The following is a 23,270-nucleotide window of genomic DNA, read 5'->3' on the forward strand; positions in this document are numbered from 1 at the left end:
GCAGCAAAGATATCTCCTTGGAGCTTAAGTCTTGCTGATTGGGAAGCAGCAGTGTGGAGGAGGAGAGGATGAGCAGGTGACATCAGGGTGACCATAAGCTGACTGCAGGGCAGCAGTGCCATCAAAGGAGGAGAGAGGATTGCAGGCAGGATGGGAAAATCTCTGTAGCATTGTGAAGAGATGGAGTGGGACCCTTCAAATCACTCAATCAGAAGTCCTGTGTCCAGGGAAGATGGACTGAGCCTGGACTGGAGCAGGAAAGGGGCTACTAGACAAAACAGGTCGGAGAGCCATTCATGCAAGAGAGAACTGGACAAACCTTGCTTTGGCTAGCAAGTCAGAGGCTGGAGATGGCCATGATTGCTGTCTATGAATAGATCAGGATGAGAGACAGGAAGGAAAAGAGCTATTTCAGCCCAGTGCTGGCAAAAGAATAGAGTGGTATATATAATGACCATTAATAAATTTAGGCTGGGAATTACAGCAGCCATTGGAGCATCTGCTTGAGGACCCTTCCAGTGGGGATACTGAGTTTTTGGCAGTCAGTGTCTGAGCAGGTACTAGATGACAGTCTGGAGCTATTGCATCCAGACTGGGAATCACCAGCTGCTGGGTTTGTAGGGAGCATTGGGATGTCCACTGAGAAATTTTATTTTGGGACTCGGGAATCCCAGCAAAGTTGGCGCTAGCCAGGAGTACCCGTGGGGCTGCTTGGGGGCCGTACTGTTCCTGGGGCTGCTGGCATCATCCTGGGTGGCTGGGACCCTTTCTGGTTTCTCTGTGGCTGGTAGTGTGTCCTTGAGTGTGTTGGGCCCATGACCTCAGCTCCTCTAGGAAAGCCTGTGTTTTTTGGGCAGGAACCTGTTTCAAAGGTGAGCAATTCTTGCATGGGTGGCAGGTACCCGGTGGCATCTTGCCAGGGAGATAAAGCCCAGTCAAGTTTGGGCCGAGGATTACACTATGCTTCGAAGACTAATGCCATGGCAGATGGTGCAGTTAGAGCAGAGCAGAGTGGCCTGAGTGTCTCTGGGGTGCTGTGACAAACATTTGCTGTATGCGATTCCCATGCACCATTCCTTTCTCCCTGCGCTCACTTCTCCCATTGCTCTGAAGAAAGGGGCTGGAGGTAGACTGGGGCACTTGAAAGTACAAGACTTTAAGATGTGTCTGGTTTCCCCAGTGCCAAAAGAAGAGGGTGGTGAGTCCTTCCAGGTGCTTTCCCCAACCTTGTCACTGAGGTCTCTTTCCACAGCATGCCCATCCCAGTGCACTGGGGTGTGCTGGTGTCACCCTTCCTGCATTGGAATCAGTGTCAGGGTGCTGGGAACACCCAGCTGAAGTTCACACTTGTGCCTCAATCACTGTAGGAGGACTCCAACTTGGTGGCTTTCTTTCTCCCTTGGAGATGCACTTCTCCTCTTGCAGAACCTCATCTCAGCTCCTGCACTGGCTGACCGAGAGACGTGGTGCCAATGACTCAGATGAAGATGAGGGCTTAATTAGCACAGGGATAGGGGGGAAGAGAGAGAAAAGAGAAAAATCTTTCATTGCAACAAGATTGATACCACCTCCCCCAGACAGTCACGTTCTGCCGCATCACCCTCCAGCCCGGCGTCATGTGCACCGTGCCTGACACTGGAGGACAAATTGGGCCTGGGAAGTGGCTGCAAGGGACAGAGGGGCACTGCTTTATTAAAACCCTTGGTGAATTAATGTCTGGAGGTATTGAACAGGGCTTGTCAGGAGCCTTTATATCTGTCAGGCTGTGCCTTGCAGTTAGAGCTTCCCTCTGATCTCAGCTTCTTGGGTTTGGGGTAACATTCCCAGTGTGGGAGGGTGTCTGCAAGCAAGTAGCAATGATGCTGGCAGCTCAATGCCCATTTGAAGGTTTCCCACTGTGCATTAAAGGACAGCATCACCTGCCTCCTCTTCAGACACCAGCTTCCCTGGTCTTAAGGCACCTTAACCTGTGCTCAGCAGGCACTGCTGCTGCAGGGCTGCTTTACTCCATCCTGGTGGGATGTGCAGGGGAGGCCCTGCATCAAGCTGCCAGGAAAAACGTACCCAGGGTGGCCCCCTTGCCCTCAACATGCCAGTTTTGGCCTGCAGGACCCTACACTTCTGAGTATACCACTGCCTTACAGCCCCTGTGTCCTTACAGGGGTGGGCAGATGAGGTGGAGAAAAGTGGTCCTTCCCAATGGGGGCTGAAGACTGTGGAGGGTATGACTGGGCAGGATGCCAAGGGGCATCAGGGCTCTGCTGGCAGGGAGTTCTCTGCAGGGTGCCCACCAAGTCTTGGCAGGTATGGCCACATTACCCTGAGGAGCCCAGTGTGGTCAGCCTGGAGGGAGAATTGCCACTGCCCTGAAGCTCTGCCCCATTGTTGGTGCTGCAGGTAACATCATACATGTTTTTTCTTTCCCCTCCAGACCAATGATGCCTTAGGAGCCACCTGGAACTGGCTGTACTTCATCCCCCTCATCATCATTGGATCCTTCTTTGTCCTCAACCTTGTCCTGGGAGTGCTGTCAGGGTAAGTGAGATGTGGTCCTTCCCCTTTGGGCCGTGCCTGCCACATGTTTCTGGACCCCAGGGTTGGCCCCTGGTACTGCCGTGTCCCCCAGGACCCCAGTAGCTGGTCCCTCCATCCTCCCTATGCCTGCCTGCCCCACAGCAAGGGATTGCCCCCTGGCTATGCTTGGCTCTCTCTCTGGATAACTGGGAAAGGAGCAACCTTCATGATGCTTTCTTGCTTTTTTGCCTGGCTGAAGAGCTCGTGGTTTTGGTCACTTGTAAGTGGTCACTGGTGATCTGGCTACTTGTGACTTGCCGGAGGGGAGTGATATGTGGGGTCTCATGGAAATGTGTTTGAGTCTAGGATGGTTTGTAGTGGGGCGTGCATTTGCTGGCTGATGGAATATGGTGGGCATGGGTTGGGATGGGTTTGGGGAGTGATGCAGGGCATGTCCATGCCGTGCAAGCTGTGACCAGGAGGGATGTGCCCAGTGTGGGTGGGGGATACACACTGGTGAGGGTGGGAGTGCCCAGGGTGCATGTGCACAAGCCAGAGATGTAGGAACAATGCAGCTGTCCCTGTTCTGCACTTCCCAGGGGAAAGGTCATTTTAATCCAAGCCATTAAGCTGGGTTTGGAGAGAAAAAGTCTTCTTGTCTCCATAACAATGAACTATGATTGCATCAGCACATCCTCAGCCACTGGCAGGGGTTGGTGCGTGGGGAGAGCATGTCCTCTCCTGCACTGGGAAGGGGATGTGGGCTCCTCTGCTCTTACTGAAGCAGGTAATTTTTTAGCTAATTGTTCGTCATGGCAGAACCCAAAAGTTTTTGTAGCACTGGTTTGGCCACATGGGAAGCCCTTAGATGAAGGGATCAGGGTAGAGAATCATAGAATCGATTGGGTTGGAAATGAGAGAATAGCCCTGGTTATTTCTGTCCCTGTCCTGTGAGTTCAGATGTGATGGTGATGGTTTCAAGAGTTTCTGGAGAGGCAGGTTGGGCTTCTTCAGAGTCTGTTGGTGGATTGAATTTCCCCAGCTCTCATTCTGAGGTCTGATTGAGTCCAGGGGCTCTGGAGACAGGCCCCAGAAAAGGCTTCACACTGCCTTGAAGGGAGGAAATTGTTATGGGGAATGAAGATATTCAAGCAGTGTTGGGGGGCTTTTGTATTTCTTATGCCACATCCAGCTTGGGCATTTGAGCAAAATCCAGTGTGTCTGAGTCTCAGTGTCAAGCAGGAGCTTTTCTACAAAAGCCTAAGGAAGGAAAGTTAGGAAGCTCAGGGCTAGGTAGCTGGGAAAATCCCTTAATTAGAATGTTGAATCATGTCCGTGTAGTGTGTCATGTGGAATCTGAGGCTTTTGATGCTGCTGAGGACTTTGGGGACCCAGCAAGGCAACACTGCTCTGGCCTGCAAGCCAGATACTGGCCAGAGGACCAGAGGGGGATTCATAGGATGCCTGGCCATGACCTGGTCCATCTTGGTGTTTCCTTGCACTGGAACTGCATGAGGCAGCTGTTTCCGTGCCTGCTGAATTGGATGCAGTTGTCTAGGGCTCTTCCCAGGCACTGGCTGGCATTTTGACTGTTTGTTTATTGCTAAGAGGGTTTGTACTGGAGAAGGATGCAAGTGGGTGGGTGGCCTAATTGGCAATGGAGATGCTCTCATGGCGTGCCAGATATCTAGGGAAAAGCAGGACTGCTCAGCTTCCCGGAGGGCTGAGTGAGGTGAGCAGAGGTGGCAAGCTGGGCTCTGCCACTCGATGGCAAGGCCACTGTGTGTGCCCTCCTGCCTGGACACAGGCACATCCTCTGCAGCTTGGTGAATGCAATACCTCAGTGGAGGTGGAGTACCCAGAGCTGCTGCCAGAAATGTGGAGGGGTGGGACCCGAGGTGGGAAAAGGTACTTCTGCATGCAAACAACGGATGTCCTTGAGTGCAGCCAGAAGAGCTTTGTTCCTTGCTCTGTTTGCTTAGTTTTTATTGTTTTCAACACTTACCACATTCCTCTTGTGCTGGAAGAGAGCACTTGGCTCTGCTGCAGGAGGGGAAGGGTGACCTTTCCATTGCCCAGCTTTGAGCCAGATAGACAGGCTGGATATCCTGGCATGCCCTGTGGCTGTGCTGAGCAGAGAGGAGATGGTCACTCTGGGAATAAGCTACACCTCCACTCGAAGGAATCCCCTCCCTGGCATTACAGCACTGCTTTTGAGGGAGACAGACTTTTTCCAGCTGTCTGAAGTCATAGTCACTCAGGTAATGTAGGGTGCAGCATTGAGTGGTGAGCCCTGGTAACCTCTTGCAGAAATCTGGACCCAGGCTGCTTGCAAAGTGTACCATCTGCATCAGTGATCAACAAGGTCTGCTTGGGATTTCCAGACTTCTCAAAGTTCATGCTCACGAGCTGCTGTAGAGCTGCCTCTGCCCTCACCTCATCTTGGCAGTGGCTTTCTTTGGGGAAACAGTCAGACACCCGAGGTAGGTCCCAAATGCGAAGAGGCTGCAGGAGGACATTTGTGTGTTTAATTTGCCACCAGCAGAAGTTTGCTGGAGCCCAGATTTAGCAATCTTCTGGTTGCGATGAGCATCTCTCCCAACAGTCAGTTCCCCAACTGTTAAGCTGAGGCATGACCTCTGTGATGTAAACAGCCTGGATCCATCTGCTCCTTAAGCACAAAGTATGTGGGAGAGGAAAAGAAATCATCATACCAAGGCTCCTCGATTTTTCTCCCTAAATACTAACAGGCATACATGCACTGGAATTGCATGCAATGCTATTAAGAGGAGATGGAGCTACTCCAGGCAGGGGCTTGGAGCGCCAGTTCTTCTGTGGCTTTGGCATTTATTACTGTGTCTATTAACTTTCCCCCTATGTGGGTGCAATTACGGATCAATTAATTCTAACTGAAACCAGGAAAGAAGAAAAAAAAGCTTGGCCCTGTTTCTCTTTTAGAGCAGGTATGAAGCCCAAGGAGATCTGACTGCTCAGCTTTTAAAGCTACACAAGCTACTGAAATAATCCTGGCAGAAGAGCGAGCGAGGAAGGAGCATCCATTGAGACATGCTGTTTTCTGCCATGTGGGATGTGGGAGCTTGGGAAGATGCTGAGACTCATACCAAGTATTACCTGATGCTGTCCTGGGGCCTGAGAAGTTGCACATGCTCCATGCTGGAGATCTGCAAAGATTTGTGCTCCCTTTTTTTTGTGAAATTATTGTGGGTTTGGGTTTTTTCTCCTCAGCTGTTTCTCACGTAAAACAATTTGAACATGTGTGTTCGGGTTGTGTCTCCAGATCAGCAGAGATGTAATGAGAGCTGTGCTGTCCTATCTCTGTTGCCAGTGGCAGCAATATCACCCCAGAGGTGACCACAACTCACCACTGGTCCTGTTCCAGCCATTTGAGACTCTCTGCCTACTTTGCCTCCCCCAGCAAGAAGATGGTTTTTGTTTTGCTTGCTGCTGGGAGCAAGAGAATGAAAAGTGAAGGTAAAAAATAAGCCATGCTTGCAGGTATAGCACTGAGGGCTCATGTAGAGTTCCCAATACCAGACAAGCTGCGTTTTGACTCTTTTCCAGCTCGCTTTCCCCAGCCTCTGCAGAGAAAATCTGATTTCCAGTCACCCTCCTCCATTCATTGCAGCATCATCTTCCTGTTGAGGGCTGGTAGACTCTGTTCCCCTGTAGTCTCATACTTCCAGCCTCTTTCTAGGGTAACAAAGCTGCTATAATCACTGGTATTTGTGGTCTACAGGAATAGCTGAGTGGGTGCACAGCTGAAAGGGATGCTGCCCAACCTGGGAAGTCAGGGTCCTTGGGTCAGCCAAGGAGAAGACCTTTGGAAGCTGATGGCAGAGGAACAAGTCGAGCACAATGGCAAGAAAAATGAATTCCATCTGCCTTGTACCAAACAAGAGAGTAATTTAAATCCTCCTAATTGCTTCCACTCATCCTGGTGATGTTAAGTCTTTTCTCCCTTTAAGTCTTTTCTGCCCCCCACCCCCAGCTCTTGCACTAAGCCTTTGAAAGAAACTACTAATGTTATAATTAAAGGATCAATTTGGCAAGATTTCTTTGTCTTAAGATCTTTCTTTCAGGTTGGGTTAGCACTGCATTCCCAGTCTCTGGAGAGTTTTCTTCAGTTCCTTCAGGAGCCTTCTGTACCATCTCTGAAATCTTTTCACTTTGCTTAATTTGATTTTTTTCCCATCCAGTTTGGAGGCATAACAAACGATGAATAAAATGAAGTTTTATAGTAATTAGTAATAAGGGTGTTGAGGGAACCAGTGTACATTTTCAATGGAGATGGGGTTCTTTTTGCTGGCTCTACACAAAAACCTGGCCCCCCATGCATTTGAGTGGGATCAGAAGGTTTGAAGTCAAAAATACTGGGAAGAGGATTAATATCTTGGATGTAGGCAATTGGTGGAGGGGGAAGGGGGGAGATGCATCACCACAATGCAGGAAGGCTCGTGTGGGGATCATGAGTTGATAGCTAGGTGTGAACAAACAAATTTCTTTGCTGAAAGGGTGGTCAGGCATTGGAACAGTCTGCTGGGGGAAGTGTTGAAATCCCTGTCCTTGGAAGTGTTCAAAATATGCGTAGATGTGGCACTTAGGGTCAGTTTAGTGGTGAACATGGTGGTGCTGGGTTAATGGTTGGATTTGAGGATCTTAGAGGCTTTTCCAACCTTAATGAATCTGTGATTCTATGCCCAAGAAATACTGAGTTGGAAGCATCATGGTGGTTTCTTTACTTTAATGGTTGTAGGATCTCTAGGAGTGTCTCAGATGAGATGTGAAATGTCTGCACTCATTGTGTGTTTGAGGACTCACTAGTTGAAACCACTTTGAATGGTGGTGTAGGTATGTTGAGGAGGGTGGGCTGTGATGCCTCCTGCCAGATCTCCCAGCACCACCACGGGCTGCTTGTTGGTTGGACCAGGTTTGGTGAGAAATTTCCATGCTCGTCACTTTGTTCTGGGGAAGTTCTTTGTCATCAATGTGGTATTTGAACATGAGTGAAGCAAAGGAGCCTCTGAGACCTTCATCTCTATTCAGCAGGCAGGTGGGCATCCATATTCAATAAGTACCTCTCTGCCACGCTCTGCTGTACCACCTTTTTGCAGAGGGCCTCCAAGTCCAGTGCAAAGAAGCTGCCTGAAAAGAGATACGCATGCCTGGTGTGCCGTATCCTCCAGTGTTACAGGGGAATAATGACTCCTCTTACAGCCAGCTGGACGAGATTAAAAAAAATCCACAACAAAAAGATGACTCGGTGACTTTCCACTTTGATTTCTCCTGGCAAATTATTTGCCAGCATGTCTCAACTGCTTCAAAATTGCTCTTGTTCATGCCTCTTTGCAAATGTGCTCTGTGGACTGCCTGTGGTCTGCAGACTGTGGGTGAAAAGGCTCAGTTTTGATCCTCTTGACACAGCACTCAGCAGATAGTTCTTGTTTGCAGATTGCTTCTGGAGTTGTTTGTTCCAGGTTATTGTGATTTCTGTCATCCTGGTTAACAAAAGCAATCGTGTGGCCATGGCTGCAGCTCGTTGAATTGGTGGATGGCTTTGGAGATGCCCAGTTCCTCCATGAACAGCCTCACCCTTTCAAGGGGGTGCTGGGCACTGCTGTTGACTGAAGCAGACAGGACACCCAAAATGACTGTCGTTGAATTGTACATTCTTTGTGCATCACAGGCTGCTGTTTGTTTTCCAGCAGTGGAGAGGCATATCTAGTAGTTGCATGCAGGTTTCACACTTGATGGCTGGTTCTGAATTCATTGTATCTGTGTTTTGAAGGCATCAATTAGAATGCTTAGAAGCTCCTGGGGAGTTAGCATGATAAAATGTTGGAAATTGGTTATTTTTTTTCCTATGCTGTAACTCACCTGCAGTACTGGCCATGCACCTTTCAGCTGCAGATCACTGTTGCTTGCAAAGGGAGACTATAAAACTGTTCTCTGCTTAAAGAGGATAAAAACTGGAGCATAGGAGGGAAGGGGAGGAGTGACATTTTTCCAGCATTGCATGAGCCAGTGGGAGTGACTGCGAACAAAGCCCGGGGCTCTTGAAGCAGTGAAGCTGCACTGCTCATGCCAGCCCGGCCTGATAAGAGTGAAATACAATCTAGAGCTTCCATCTCTGCTTCTGGCTGCTGGGGCTTCCAGACCCTCCACCACCCTTCTGCAGCTTCCTTGCAGCATGGGCTGACCATGCTATTGCTGGATTTGGTGCATGATTGCAGACAGAGTTCTCTGGGCAATGGGGACAGCAATACAAACCTCAGTACTGTTATCCTTGGAAAAATGTTGCAAATCAGAGTATAGAGTCGGAATGCTGGTGGCCCTCTTATCTGCTGGTGATGCCCTTGTTGATGCAGCCAGCATCCTGTTAGCTTTCTTTGCTGCAGCAGCATACTATTTGCTTTTATTGAACTTGTTCACCAGGACCCACAGGTCCCTTTCCACTGAGCTGTTCCACAGTTTGGTGGATCCCAGACTGTGCTGCCCTCATGGATTATGTTTTCCCATGTGGCAAGACCTTACACTTGTCCTTTTTGAGACATAATAATAGAATGGCCTAGGTTGGAAAGACCTTAAAGCTCATCTTTGTTCTAGCCCCCCTGCCATGGACAGTGACACCCTCCACTAGAGCAGGTTGCTCAGAGCCCCTTCCATCCTTGAACACTTCCAGGGATGGACCATCCATAACTTCTCTTCATAAGGTTTTTTTTAGCCCACTCTTCCAGCCTACCGAGGTCTTCCTACAGGATGGTTTTCCCTTTTTCCCTTCCAGTGTGTCCACTTCCCCACTCAGTTTCATATCATCAGCAAACTTGGCCTTGGAGAAATCCAGGTATGCAATCACAAGTTTTCTGCAAGGTAGAAGGTAACCCTCAGCATCTGCCTCTTATTAAATGGGACAGTGATGTAATGGGTAATCTCAGGGCTAGTATCACCCAGCTCTTTCCCATTTTACCATTCGATCTCACCAACAGCTTGTCAGCTTTTTGTTCCCCAGTTCGTGTGACTGCCAGCGCTCTATAAATGTGTCTCTTTAGCGCTGTCAGCTGTGTGCTCTGCCTCTCGCTGCAGCTCTGTCACCCTGTGGGGAACACAGAACTCTCACCCAACTACACAGGAATGATCAAAGCCAGTGGCCACCACTGAAAGGGAACACAAGGAATAGGATGTTTGTTTTCCTTCCTTCTTGTATTCTTTCTTTTCATTGGTTAGTGCTTCATAGAAGACTTTGTTGAGACAAACCAGCTTTGTTAAGGAGTCATAGAATGGTTTGGGTTGGAAGGGACCTTTAAAGGCCATCTAGTCCAACCCCCCTACAAAAACAGGGACATCTTCAACTAGACCAGGTTGCTCAGAACCCCATCCAGCCTGACCTTGAATCTTCTCTGACTTGTGGCAGTTCAAGTGGACTTAAATCAAGCAATTATCCTTTGCCAAAAAACTTGTTGCCTCCTTCAAAGCAGGCCTATGAAGCACATCTTCCTTCTGCAGAGGTTTTTGTACTTTTTGGGCCCCTTGCTGTTGGTTTAGTGCAATAATCCTGGTCTGCAGTGCCAGTTTTGCTGTGCCTGCTTGTCACCGTCTGTTTGAGTTGAAGCTGCAGGTTACAGACTGCACAGTCAGTTCAACACTCTTACTTCAGTTCCTTTACACCTCTTGGGTAAATACCATCTGATCCCCTTGGTTTGCAACTGTCTCAGCTGTGTTTTCCACACCGTCTGTTGTCAGTTCTGTCCCATAACCTTCTCTGACATCCTCCTGGAGTCTCGAAAGCAGTTTTCCCTCAGATTGTGGTGCTCAAACTCGAAGTGGTGCCATGAGCTGAGACCCAAGGAGAGCAGCAGCATTACCTGATGTCTTACAGATGGTTTTCTTTGTTTTGCATCCATTATATTTGTTTTTTTTCATAGCACCATAGTACTTCTGCCTCAGCTCAGCATGTAATTCAGTATTTCTCTCCTTCCCATCCCTTCTGCTGCCTTGTCTGGTTTTAAGACCTGTTTGGTAACTGGTTTGTTGGAGGAAACTTTAATGGTTGCAAAAGAGGATGAACAGAGGGATTTGAAGATAGTTGGCTTGTTTCAAAGCATGGAAGTCACAATATTGATATGACCAGAACTACATACCTGCTATGGAGTGAAAAAGTAGAAAAATAAATTGTGGTACCTGTGATATTCTTTTATCTTAACTGGTTTTTGGTTGTTATTTTTCTTGTGGTTGGTTGAGGTTTTTCCTGTTTTCTCATGGTTTTTCAAAAAAGGTGACCCATTTTCAAGCTCATTATTCCACGCTCACCTCTAAAGCTCTCTGGGCACCTTCAGCTTCATGAGGATGGGCATAGAAGGGCTGCCATCACACAGGGTTGGCACATGTGGAGCTCAGCCATTGTGGGTGGATGTTTTCATGCTGGAACCATCAGGATTTAGGGCCTGAAGACCCACGTGGAAAAGCAGAGGTGTTGCTAGTGGAAAATGTGTAATCTGTTGGGATTCTCTGAACCCCCTTGCAGGGACCCCATGGGGCAGCAAGCTCTGGTTTCTTTGCAAGGCAAAATTGGGCCATCCCTGGCAATGTAACCCAAACACACCAGGAGCAGAGCCCTTCAATGGGAGGCAAGAGGCTGCTCTCTTGGTGATGTGATGCTGCCCTGCCTGTGACTTGGAGCCTTCCCAAGCGGCTGTCAGTCACCATTGCTGGCCCTGTTCTCACTCACATACAGTATTATCTCTACCCGCTGCTGCAAATTGGCTCTGAGCAATCCTTGATCTGTCAGCATCGCCTACCCACTCTCAGATGTCACCAGCCCCCGCTGCTGCCCTGCTCGGTAACGTGTCTCTCTGAAATGTAATAATTCATTAAGTTGAGATTAACTTCTTTTTCCACTCCCCTTTCTGCCACCCCTTCCTCCTTCTAATGGACAAAAGCAATTAAACTCCATTAGGGATCAAGTGTGTGGGAAGTGACTCCCTCAGAGATGCTGCCACAGCTGCGTGGACCTTGTCCCTGAATGTGTGTGGCATCAGCTTCCTGCAGATTAGTGCTCCGTGAGCAAACGGTTTGGTAGGAGGGAAATGCTTAATGAGGGGGGTGCAGGCAAAGGTGCTTCCATTTCCTGCTTCAGGAAAAGGGGACTTGAGGCTCAGCTGGTCCTTGTGGCTGACTTTCATTGTGGACACATGCTGATGGCTTCTCTTGCCATGCAGGAAAAGGAGGCACTGGCCTCAGCAGAGGAGGAGCTGGAAGACAGGGATGGGCAAGCAGGAGGCAGCAGAGGATGGCCAAGTTCCCAGCTGGTGTAAAGCAGAGGAAACTTACCAAGTGTCCCAGTTGCAGGCAAGCTGAAAGAGCTGGGATTGTTCAATCTGGAGTGGAGACGGCTCTGGGGAGAGCTTAGAGCCCCTTCCAGTGCCTAAAGGGGTTCCATGAGAGCTGTAGAGGGACTTCTGACAAGGGATGGAGGGACAGGACAAGGGGAATGGCTTTCCACTGCCAGAAGGCATGGTTAGATCAGATATTAGGACAAAATTCTTCCCTGTGAGGGTGGTGAGGCCCTGGCACAGGTTGCCCAGAGAGGCTGTGGCTGCCTCATCCCTGGAAGTGTTCAAGGCCAGATTGGATGGGGCTTAGAGTAATCTAGTCTAGTGGTAGATGTTCTTGCCCATGGCAGGGAATGAGATGGTCTTTAAGGTCCCTTCCAATCCATATCATTCTAGGATTCTACGGTGACAGAATCTGGCTGGGAAAAGTGCTGCCAGGGTTCTGACTGACATGGGGTTGTGGCCTGTGGGGCAGAGGTTCAGGACAAGAGGACTAAAACAGAATAAGACTGGCAACTTCCCCACTAACCTGGACTGCAAATGACATCTTCTCATTTTTTAACATCCCAAATTTGCAAACAAAGGCTAGTAAGGAATGATAGCACAGCGAAAATGCTCCTGCCTTTCCTCCAGATAGGGCAAGGAGGATTTTTGGCATGGCATGCCCAAAGCTGTAAGTGCATTTCACTGTTGGCTGTGGGAGGTCCTTCCTTCTCCCCCGTCTCCTCCCACCTTCCTTCCCTTCACTTAGGTTGCTTTTCTCTTCTTTGCCTTTTGTTCTCTCCCCCTTCCCTGCCCTTCAAAGAAAGTGTCATTTCAGTCAGACAGCCAGTGCTGGAGGGGGAGAGTCATTTGATGCTTAATGGCAGAGCGGCGGGAAACTTCACCTTCCTGGGGTAGAATTAAAAATGCTTGAATTTTCTGGGGATCTTAAACAAGAGATGCAGGGAACATTCAAGGCTTTCCACACAAACACATGCGCACATACGCATGCGAGAGCCCACACAGCATCAAGGGTGTAATAGCTCAGCTGGGGTAATGCACTTGAACTCTCTCTGCAGCAGACAGACCAGTCCTTTCAGTTCTTTTGAATATATTTTATTTTTCGAGGCTTGAGATTGCTGCTAGTCTCTGGGGAGAGAGATGTTCATCTTCCACAGAGAACAGTGCCATTTGTTCTTTGTGTAATCATGCTTCCCTCAGAGCACTCTGGGTTGGAGAGGGGGCTGAGGGCATGGGCCGGAGTTCTGTGGATGCTGGGGCTTGAGGATGGGACAGGGAGCTGTGGCCAGTAGATTGTGGCCCCTGATGTTGTTGCAAGGAAGGAAGGGTGTGCTGGGGGGATATCTGGTGTGAGGAATGCTCCCTGTGTGCAAATGTGATCATCAGTGGGGGTGTAACTTGTGGGTCAAGGTGCTTCAGGTACATGGTGTGCCCAAACATGGGGGTGAGATCTCCTAGAAGCAGGTCTGAACCAGGTCATCTTACATTTAACCCCTGGTGTGGGTGGAGTTTGCCTGATTGACACTCCTGCATTCCCTGCCAAATATTTCCATTTTTCTGTTTGTGCTTGATGTACTTTACAATTGGGGGTGTCTCCACACAGCTCTGGTCTGGGCTATAGGTGAAATCATGTCTTGTGTACTGAGGAGTATGTTTATCTGTGTGCTTAGCAGTGCACATGAGACATGGTTACTATTGTGTCTGTGCACCGTGTGTGTTAGAGGCTGCAGCAGGCACGGCATTATTTCTGGTTTGACATATCCTGATCTGCACGGAGCCCCTGCAGTGCTGCCTGACCTTCTGCCCACTGTAGAGCTGCCCTAAGCTCTTGTCCTCTCTGGGTTGGTCATCATACCTGTACAGTTCTTGTGAGACACTGAAATCCAGAGGAGGACAACAGGGATGTCTCAAGTTCTGGGAAAAGAGACACTGAAAAGACAAGGGATTCAGAGGAAGAGGTAAAGACAGGGAACAGGACCTGCCCTCCTCCATCTCCTCACTGCCAGTGCCTGGTTTTTATTGCCTGAAGGGACACACAGAAGCTGAGCTAGTTCTGGAGTTGGGTGGCACTGGGAGCATCCTCCCTGACTGGCAGCAGCTCCCAGCTGTGGCATGCAGGACTGAGCAGTCAAGCAGGGAGTTTGCTCATGTCCATCCATGCCCCCTGCTCTCCTTTCCTGATGATTCACCCATCCCCTGATCATTGCTTTGGCTGGGGATGGCTGTGCGTCTCCTCAACAATCACCTTGGCAAACCCTTGGTCCCTGCCATCCCCACAGTTCCTCAGCCCCCTGCGCATCCTGCTGCCCCTCAGACCTTCTCTCACCACTCCCTTCTGCCCTTCCCCCAGGGAGTTTGCCAAAGAGCGTGAGCGAGTGGAGAACCGCCGAGCCTTCATGAAGCTGCGGCGCCAGCAGCAGATTGAGCGGGAGCTCAACGGATACCGGGCATGGATAGACAAAGCGGGTAAAGGCTGGGGGACCGAGGGGGCTCTGGGGGGCACAACAGGCACCACAGACTGCTGGTCATGTGGGGTAGTGGGGATGGAAAGGAATCCTTGAGCAACATCCAGTGTGACCCCAGAGTGGCTCAGGTGCTCACATGGTCATGTTGGGTGAGCTCACTGTGATGGTCTGGCCAGGCTGCAAACAAGGATGTCACCTGGTGAAAATTCTCATTCTGTAGCATCAAACTGTCATATTCTGAACACAAGGCATGTTACATCTCCAGGGGAGGCTGTGAACAACACGGCTGTCAGCTTTGCTCTGCAATGGTTTCCTTTCTCTTGGCGTTTGCTGGAGTCCCCTGCAGTGGTGGGCATTGGGAAAGTAGAGCAGTGAGTGGTGAGACTGATTTTCCAGTTAAATCTCCTCTTGGAGCCAACTGGAGGCGATGCACTTACTGGTTCCTACCTCGGGGCTCCTGGACCTGAGCAAGGGCTTGGGGTGGTGGAGGTTCCAGGCTTCCTGCTGAGACCCAGCCAAGAGTGACAGCCTGTGGGTGTGGGTTCTCAAACTGCCACAGTCCATGTCCTTGCTTGCTCCTCATAGGAATCAGGTCAGTGCGTTGAGCTCTCTGAAGGGAAGATTTACACTTTCATCTAGCATTCAGACTTGTAAAAGATGGGTATCTTGAAATGAACTCTGAGCCCCAGATCTCAGGTCTGGCCCTGGACTGGGTTATAGAGCCCCAGACAGGACCATGATATTCAACTTCTTGGTGAGGTTAATGAGAGTGGAGGGAGAAGGGCTGATGACAAGTAATTTTTCTTTCTGACACAGTGTATGGTAGCTGCCACTAACCACCCTCCTAACCAATACTTGATAAGAGTTTGCAACCTAAACCCAGCCTCCAGGCTGGGAAAAGTGCATAGATACAAGGCAGTGATGTCTGATGGTGTCTTGTCTCCTGATGCTGAACTGTGTGTTTTGCATAGAGGAAGTCATGCTGGCTGAAGAGAACAAAAATTCTGGGACCTCAGCCTTAGAAGGTAAGACAAGCAATACCCTTAAATCTGCCTGCCCTTCCTTCTGCCTGCCTGGTGAGACCCTCCAGCTGTGATGGGAGCTCTGGGGGTGCCCCAGGGGGAAGTGCAGCCCAAGAGAAGGGTGTGGGGAGGTGGATTGACAGCTTAACCCCTGAGAGAACCTGGAGACTGGAAGATGTCTGATCCCACACAAGGAATGGCTTTGGACTAGGATCACCTGGATCTCTCCATCCTGTTCCCAAACCTAAGTACTGATGACCAGGTCCTGGTCCAATGAGCTAGCTTATGGCAGGGTTAGGCCACTGTCCAACACCCATTCCTTTTCCCTTCCCAGTGCTCAGGCGAGCCACTATCAAAAGGAACAGGACAGATGCCATGAACCGTGACTCGAGTGACGAGCACTGTGTCGATATCTCCTCTGTAGGCGAGCGAAGGCTGGCACGGAGAAGACCTCTTCACCCAACCTTGGGTAAGTGCAGTTTGCAGCTTGCTTCTCCTAAACCTCTGCCAGCTTATTGAGTCACACCCATCATGTTCAGACTGTCACAATCAGCCATCTCTGTTAGGTTGGCAGCAAAGGTGGCAAACCTCCTGCTGCCCCCTGTGACACATAAAAACCATCTTGATAAGTCATGTCCCATAAGAGCAATGTCTGTGGGCCATCTGTCCTGCCTCATGTTGCAGGGAAGGTTGGACATCCAACTCTTTCTCTCACCTTGATTGCAGCACCCAACTTCTTGTACTCTCTCCCTTTAGGTAACCCCATGAGTCAGTCCGGCCTCAAAGGCGCCAGAATGGACAGTGCCTCCTACTTACGGCACAAGGAGCGGCTTCTGCGCATCTCCGTTCGCCACATGGTGAAATCCCAGGTGTTCTACTGGATTGTCCTGAGCCTGGTGGCTCTCAACACTGCCTGCGTGGCCATCGTCCATCACAACCAGCCAGCCTGGCTCACCCACTTCCTCTGTGAGTCCCTGGGTTTTGTGTAGGTGTGAGAGCTCTGTCTGGGCAGGCAACACCTTCTTATCTCTGGTAGCTGGGGGCTGCAGCACACCCTCACTCCTCGCCTCAGGGCATGTGGGAATGAATCCCACCAGAATCATGCTGGTACGAAGATGGGTGGAGAATAACCTGAATTACATTCACTGTTGATTACAAAGCTTTGTCATTGGCCCTGTGGCCACTAAGGCCTATCTTAGCCCTGTGAGCAAGTGTGGAGGAGTTGTACTGGCCTCTTGTCCTTCAGGTCCAATGTGTTTGTCAAGAGAGATAAATAGACTGTGGATCTCAGTGAGGTTTATCCTAAAATTGTGGACAGTGGTGATGGAAATCTTGCTGGAGATCTACCTTTGAATGCCCACAAACAATTGCTGAAAGGTGTGAGTTTGCAGGGATAGGACTGGTCATGGAGTTAAAATATTGGTCCAGAGCATGGCATAGGCATTCCAAACTCCCAGTTACTGGAGCAACCCTCAGCCCATGGGCCATGGTACAAGGTCAGGTCTTGGAGGTGCAACAACCATGCCTATTCTTGCATGAGCAAACTGCAGAGCAGCATGGTCAGTCCCACGGCAGCCATGTGTTACTCCTGAACTACTGCAGTAGAGACAGTGCTGCTTTCTCAGCTGTGTTATTCTTACTCACCTTGGAAATGTCCCTGTCAAACACCGGGTCTACCCAAATGTGCAATAGTGTGCTCAGGCCTGCCAGGATCCCAGCACGCTGAGGCGTCGTATGGCAGCTGGTCATGGTGAGAAGCATCTACTGGACAAGGTGAAGAGCCAGGCTCTTGCGTGCTAAATGTTCATGAAATAGCTGGAGAAGCTCTTCACTGGCTCTTGGCTGTTCAGCTTGGTTTTCCTGGCCAAGTTTCAGCTGTGCAACCATTTAAATCCAGGTTGCTAATATTCCCCTACAGTGTTATGTGGTTGATGCCTTTGCAGACACCTCAACCACTGTCAAATAATGCTGAAGAGCTGCACTGCTCTGTGCTGGCCATCTCTGGTTCTCTCAAACCCCTGTGACACTGGTGCATCTACCCTGAATGACTAACTCATGGGGTTGATGCCCTGCTACATACAATTTAGCTCCTCACAGACAAGCTTCCCTCATCCCAAATCCTGAGAAATGGGGGATGCAGTGTGGTCCTTGATTTGTCCCATCTCTGTGGTGTGCTGTATGGGTGGGTGCATGCAGGATGCTCCACACAGCTCAGTGTCCCAAGGGCAGCATGTTTGGGTTTTCTCTTTCAGACTATGCAGAGTTCCTGTTTCTTGGGCTCTTCCTCCTGGAGATGTCCTTAAAGATGTATGGGATGGGTCCACGCCTTTACTTCCATTCTTCCTTCAACTGCTTTGACTGTGGGGTAAGTGGCCCTGGAGCTGCTGTGGATGTGAGGGGAGATGTTTGGCAGGGGTCTGCAACACAAGGCACCAAGGGGGAGAACAGGATGGCCCTTGCAGTGGAGAAGGGAGGTCTTTCTACTGGGACAGCCTCCCTGTGCCATCCTGAGACACCAGGGCTCGGGCAGGACGGTGGGTGCCTCATCTTCAGGCACAATGTTTTCCTGAAACAGCCTGTCCTGAGCCTGTCTTTGACTTGTGGCTTTGCCTGCTTCTCAGGTCACAGTGGGAAGCATCTTTGAAGTGGTTTGGGCTATATTCAGACCAGGAACTTCTTTTGGGATCAGTGTCCTACGAGCCCTTCGTCTCCTGCGGATATTTAAAATAACCAAGTGCGTACCAACCATCAGTTCCTGTCAGCCTTCATCTTGGACTGGGGCTGCAGCCCAGATCCAGTCACTCCCACTCTCCTACTGATGATGTCAGCATCACTGTAAGTGCTTCAGCAATTTCTTTGTTTTCTAGGTACTGGGCATCCCTGAGGAATTTGGTGGTCTCGCTGATGAGCTCCATGAAGTCTATTATAAGCCTGCTCTTCCTCCTCTTCCTTTTCATTGTAGTCTTTGCCCTGCTGGGAATGCAGCTGTTTGGAGGCAGGTAGGTTGTTTCAAGTCCGAGGAATAGGAATTTCTTGGTGTTAAAACCAAGTGATGACAACCTCTTTAGGTGCCTAGGAAAGCTGTAAGCCTTCCCCCTTGGTCTGCTCCTAACAGTGGTGCTTGTCCCACATGGAAGTTCCTGCTCAGAGGATGCCTTTGGGCTGTGTGGGTTCTTCTAGCCAGGAGACCTTTTGGGTTCTGGCACCAAACGCTCAGGAGACCTTTTTTAGGGTGGAGAAAGGTCCTCCTAGGCATGAGAGTTGTTAGCTCAGCAGTCAGAGGTTTGTTGACCTTGGTATTTCATTCTGTTTATGTTCATCCGGTTCCCCTTCCAGGTTTAACTTCATGGATGGGACTCCATCAGCCAACTTTGACACTTTCCCCGCTGCCATCATGACAGTGTTTCAGGTAAGAGCTGAGCTGCAAGGGAACACAGCTAAAGGGACTTGGGACCACCTGCTCACTTCCCCATAGCTGGAAGGGGCTTTTTAAACCAAACAGGTTTCCCTCCATCAGCTGTTAGGATATAACTCACTTCCTCCCTCTCATGTATAACAAAGTGGATGGCAAGAGATGGAAACTCTTCCACCTCTGTTATAGAAAATGGAGAGTTTCAAAACTCTTCTGAAGAGACCTAAATGCTCAGCATTGTCCAATGTGATCTCCCTCAGGTGCTGCAGCTTAGAGCTGGGTTACCCATTGCACAGGGTCTCAGTACTTGGCTGCTCTGTGTTGGTGGAATAGATGGAGAGTGGGATAGACCTGGGTGACAACAAGGTGCAGGTGACAGAGCTGCTGTCTTGTTTTCCTGCAGATCCTGACTGGTGAGGACTGGAACGAGGTGATGTACAATGGCATCCGCTCCCAGGGAGGCGTTCGCTCAGGGATGTGGTCCTCCATCTATTTCATCGTCCTCACCTTGTTTGGAAACTGTATCCACATGGCTGCTGTGCTTTTAGTGGTGACAACCCCATCTCATTACTCTCTGTGGGGGCATTCCCCTCCCCACCCACTGCTTCTTTCTCCTCTCCCAGTTGGGGGAGACCCACAACACATGGCAGCACTGAGTATCCCGAACACAGAGGAGCTGCTGTCTGGAGGTGGACTGAGGGCTGTTGGTATAGGATGGGTGAGGAGTTTATGCCTTTGGCTGCTCCTCACTGAGCTGGCAAGAAGCCATCAGGACCACCCTCCCTTAGTAGCTGCAGACACTCATGTCCTTAACATGTGGCTTGTGCATCCTTAGCTGCTCACAGATACTCTGCTGAACGTCTTCTTGGCCATTGCCGTGGACAACCTGGCCAATGCTCAGGAGCTCACCAAGGTATATTCCTCCTGCTCCTTTTTCTTCTCTTGTGAAGGGAGTGGGGGCAAAGCCATTAAGACTTGGATTTAGGAAAGTGCATAAACCTGCTGGTCTCTCCAGGAATGCCCACACTTCAAAAGTGTGGCTTTCGCTATTTCTCCATTTAAGCTCCCTAGTTCTGTTTGCTGCCAGTCAGATCGAGATAACCCTCAGCTGTGGGATGGGATCTGATGCAGGGACTGTTATCTGCCCAAGCACTCTGGAGATGTGGAGTGGGAAGCCCTTTCCAGTGGTATCAGTATTTATTCCCCGTCTGCCTGCAGGGTAGTGAATGTGATTTAGGAGGCAATTTAGATTGGTGCTTAAGAAGGTTATTTGCCTTAGCTGGTTTTAAGACCATGCTGGGAAATATTTGGGGAACACTAAATTGTTGGGGCACCATCTGGATAACAGTGAGTAGGAGAGAGCTTTAAGGGTCATTGGCATTCTTTGGAGAAGACCAGTGATCCCGTGGTGCCCAGATTTTTGTACAGCCCATGCCTATTACTCAAGTCCCTGGGGCTCACTGCAAGGCTTCCACACTGGTGTAAATTTGACCTAAAATGGGGCATGGTGGTGGTTTGCCTGAGGGGCCTGTGGGGGGGTCCCTGTCCTCCTGCAGTGGGTGCAGATGGCACTTCCAGGGGCTGCCGGCTGCCACTGGGGTGAGAGGGATGGGAGAGCCCCACGGCATGCCAGCAGCATCAATTAAGGGAGTGCTGAGTTTTTGAAAAGCCTGAATGCACGCTAATGACTTCTAATGACATTTTTTGCTCCGGAGACACAACCATACTCATTAAATCAAACCGGTCTCTGCCAGGGTCATTCATGGATGCCTTACCTCCCACTCTGTTGGGGGGATGCCTGTCTAGCCCCTGTGGCTGTGAAGAAGGGAGGGCTGAGCTCGTCTATGCTGTCTGGGACTGTTCTAGTGTGCACAGCCTGGCTCTTGCTTGGAGTGGGCTGGGTTCACTTATTTAAGTAGTGCTGACGCCTTCAGTAAGATCTGGTGTAGTAGGGAAGTTGCATCCTTGCAGCAAAATGAAAATAAAGGCTCTCTCTGGAAATACAGGTGCCCCTTTATCCCTCACGCCTTGGCATGTAGGTTAGCTCTGCACATGCCTTGCTGCTTCCCATGGCTGTACCTTCTCTTAAAACCTTGGTATCCCAAAAAGCAATGCCCCTCTTTTCTCTGCAGGACGAGCAGGAGGAAGAGGAGGCCTTTAACCAGAAGCACGCCCTTCAGAAAGCCAAAGAAGTCAGCCCCATGTCTGCCCCAAACATGCCTGCTATCGAGTGAGTGACCCACTGTGCCCAGCTCTACCCCAGTGATCCCCCCACATCCTTGAGTCCAGCCAGGCTTCTTGGAAGGGCACAGACCTGCAGCAGAGCCTGGCATGGCAGGTTGTGGGAGGCTTCCACAAGAAAAAGAGGTGTCTGCATGGGGTGACCCTCTCTGGGTGTCTTCCTGTGGGTGGCTGGATTGAGATCTAGGACTGTGGCTCCCCATGAGCCTTTGGAAAGGTGACAGCATGGGGGCCTTGAGTTGCCAGCCCCTACACCAAACAGCAGCCTCATTGCTTGGGCATAGCAGAATTATGCTAAAAGAGGTTTTCTGCCCCAAATATGAGCTCAAACACTCAGAGCTCATGCTAGGGGTGGGCAAGGAGGCTGGGGAGGAGGAAGGTGTCTCAAGTTATTCTTAAGAAGGGGTGATATTTGTTCCTGGGGAGCGTTTCTTTGTGGCAGAGCTGGAGGAGAGCAGCCAGGACTGGGGTAGAAGGGAGCAGCAGTGTCACAAATCTCCCCTAGGCTGCTTCCTTGGGATTGAATGCAGTTAGGAGAGATGGAACAGGTTTGTGAAACCACGTTTGATTGTACAGAAATTTGATTTGAGAAAAAAAAAGCCTCAAACCACATAAACCTGCAGCATGGTGTTAAGGAGCCTTGTCTATGTGTTTCAGCAGGAGAAAATTCTGTTTTTTCCTTTCTGGATGCCTTTTTTCTCTTTATTTTGCAGTGTCATATGGTGTAAATCACATAAAACTTTCAAAGTCAACATTGGAACGAGGCGTTTTGATTTGTTTCCCAAAACAGTACATTTCAGTACAGCTGAAGGGATTATTTTATTTTTTTCCCTCAGATTTCTTTTTTATAGAATCCCTTCCCAGGGAATTTTAGGTTTCGCTATGCTTTGAAACCCAGCCAAGCTCATACACGGCAGAATCTCATGCAGATTTGCAGAGAAAAACTGCTGTCTTCAGGAGAGTGCTGATCTGGGGGGGTCAGGAACAGTCCCCTCCCTGGTTTGGCAGTGGTGGGATCCCTTGGTCCCCCATCCTGTTTGCATCACTTATGGTTTTAGGGGCAGCGGAAACTGGGGGTACTTGTAAGCCCTCCCTGATCTCCCAGCAGCCACCAATTTCACTTTGTTTTGGGGATGATGGGATGTTCTTAATAAACCTGTGTCTGGCTGAGTATTCGGGGGGTTATGGGAGAAATTGTGGAGTCTGTATGTCATGACTGTTTCTGGCTACCAGTGGGAATGTGTTGGATAAAGTGAGGAAATAGAGGGATTTTAGGCTGCAGGAGAGGCTGAAGAATGAACAGATAGAAGAAAGGAAGAGGGGGAGATGGAATATATTAGGGTAGTAAAGGATTTGCCCATGCTGCACATCCCTAACGGAGCTTTCTAGTCATTGTGAGACAGAGCTGGTTGAGCAAACATCTCTAATCTTCTCTTATTCTTCTAGTGCCATTGAAATGAGAGGTATTGGTATTCACAGGTCTTTTTTTCCAACTCCTCCCACTCATCAGGATGGATAGGGTCAGGGGCAGGGAGTGTGATGCCATGGGGGTTACTGTTGCCAGCATGAGGTCTGATGTGCTTTTGGTGGTGCTGCACAGATGCCAGCAGCCAGGGAGGGACAGTGGTGACAACAAAGCAAGGGACAAGCCAGAGCAGAGCTGGTACCAAAGGGCTATTGGGAGCTCAGTGTGGTGAAGCCAAGCCAGTCTCTGCTTTTGAGTATGCCCAGACACAGATGGTTTCATTCTTATGTGGGTACCCAGCGCGGGCAGGTCGGAACACACATTCCTGCTTGTGGAGAGGTCCAGTGGCATGTGGGGATGAGCACTCCCACGGGAAAAGTGCTCCCACATGGGCAGGCTGGTGTGGGCGGCTGCGGTGCTGGTTGGGGTATTGTATCCATACATGGGTGCTGGTGGTGCAGATGGCGCGGAGCTGTTTGGCGAGTGGGTGGCCAGATGGACGCGTGCGGGTGCTGTCATGTGTTGGTGCCTAACGTGGTGTGTGGATGTGTCTGGAGGCTCGGCCACTTGCTGCAGGGACAGCAGTGGGTGCCCACAGCTCAGTCCTTACCCTGAGCATGCCACTGGGCTGTTCCCATGCACATGGCTGTACAGGGGCTGTAATCACCAGCGTGACTGGAGCACCTCTCCTATGGGGACAGGTTGAGGCTAAACCTGGAGAAAAGAAACCTCCAGGGAGACCTTAAAGCACCTTCCAGTACCTAAATGGGCTGTAAGAGAGCTGGAGAGGGACTTTTTGCA

The 23,270-nt window shown here is 50.0% G+C and overlaps 1 protein-coding gene across 3 annotated transcripts in view; it reads left to right on the plus strand.

Annotated features, from left to right (window-relative positions):
• The window catches only part of CACNA1E (calcium voltage-gated channel subunit alpha1 E), a 131,705-nt gene that overhangs the window by 73,345 nt on the left and 35,090 nt on the right, over window positions 1-23,270 (plus strand). For all 3 annotated transcript variants that reach the window (XM_071565743.1, XM_071565741.1, XM_071565742.1), the window contains 12 exons: window positions 2,432-2,535; window positions 14,215-14,330; window positions 15,301-15,354; window positions 15,686-15,820; window positions 16,108-16,317; window positions 17,604-17,716; window positions 17,973-18,085; window positions 18,219-18,350; window positions 18,688-18,760; window positions 19,167-19,284; window positions 19,609-19,676; window positions 20,896-20,993. In XM_071565743.1, coding sequence (XP_071421844.1) covers window positions 2,432-2,535; window positions 14,215-14,330; window positions 15,301-15,354; window positions 15,686-15,820; window positions 16,108-16,317; window positions 17,604-17,716; window positions 17,973-18,085; window positions 18,219-18,350; window positions 18,688-18,760; window positions 19,167-19,284; window positions 19,609-19,676; window positions 20,896-20,993 — 1,334 coding nt within the window. The remainder of the gene's footprint in view (window positions 1-2,431; window positions 2,536-14,214; window positions 14,331-15,300; window positions 15,355-15,685; window positions 15,821-16,107; window positions 16,318-17,603; window positions 17,717-17,972; window positions 18,086-18,218; window positions 18,351-18,687; window positions 18,761-19,166; window positions 19,285-19,608; window positions 19,677-20,895; window positions 20,994-23,270) is intronic.

This window comes from Pithys albifrons, chromosome 10 (assembly GCF_047495875.1).
Source record: "Pithys albifrons albifrons isolate INPA30051 chromosome 10, PitAlb_v1, whole genome shotgun sequence".
NCBI lineage: Eukaryota > Metazoa > Chordata > Aves > Passeriformes > Thamnophilidae > Pithys > Pithys albifrons.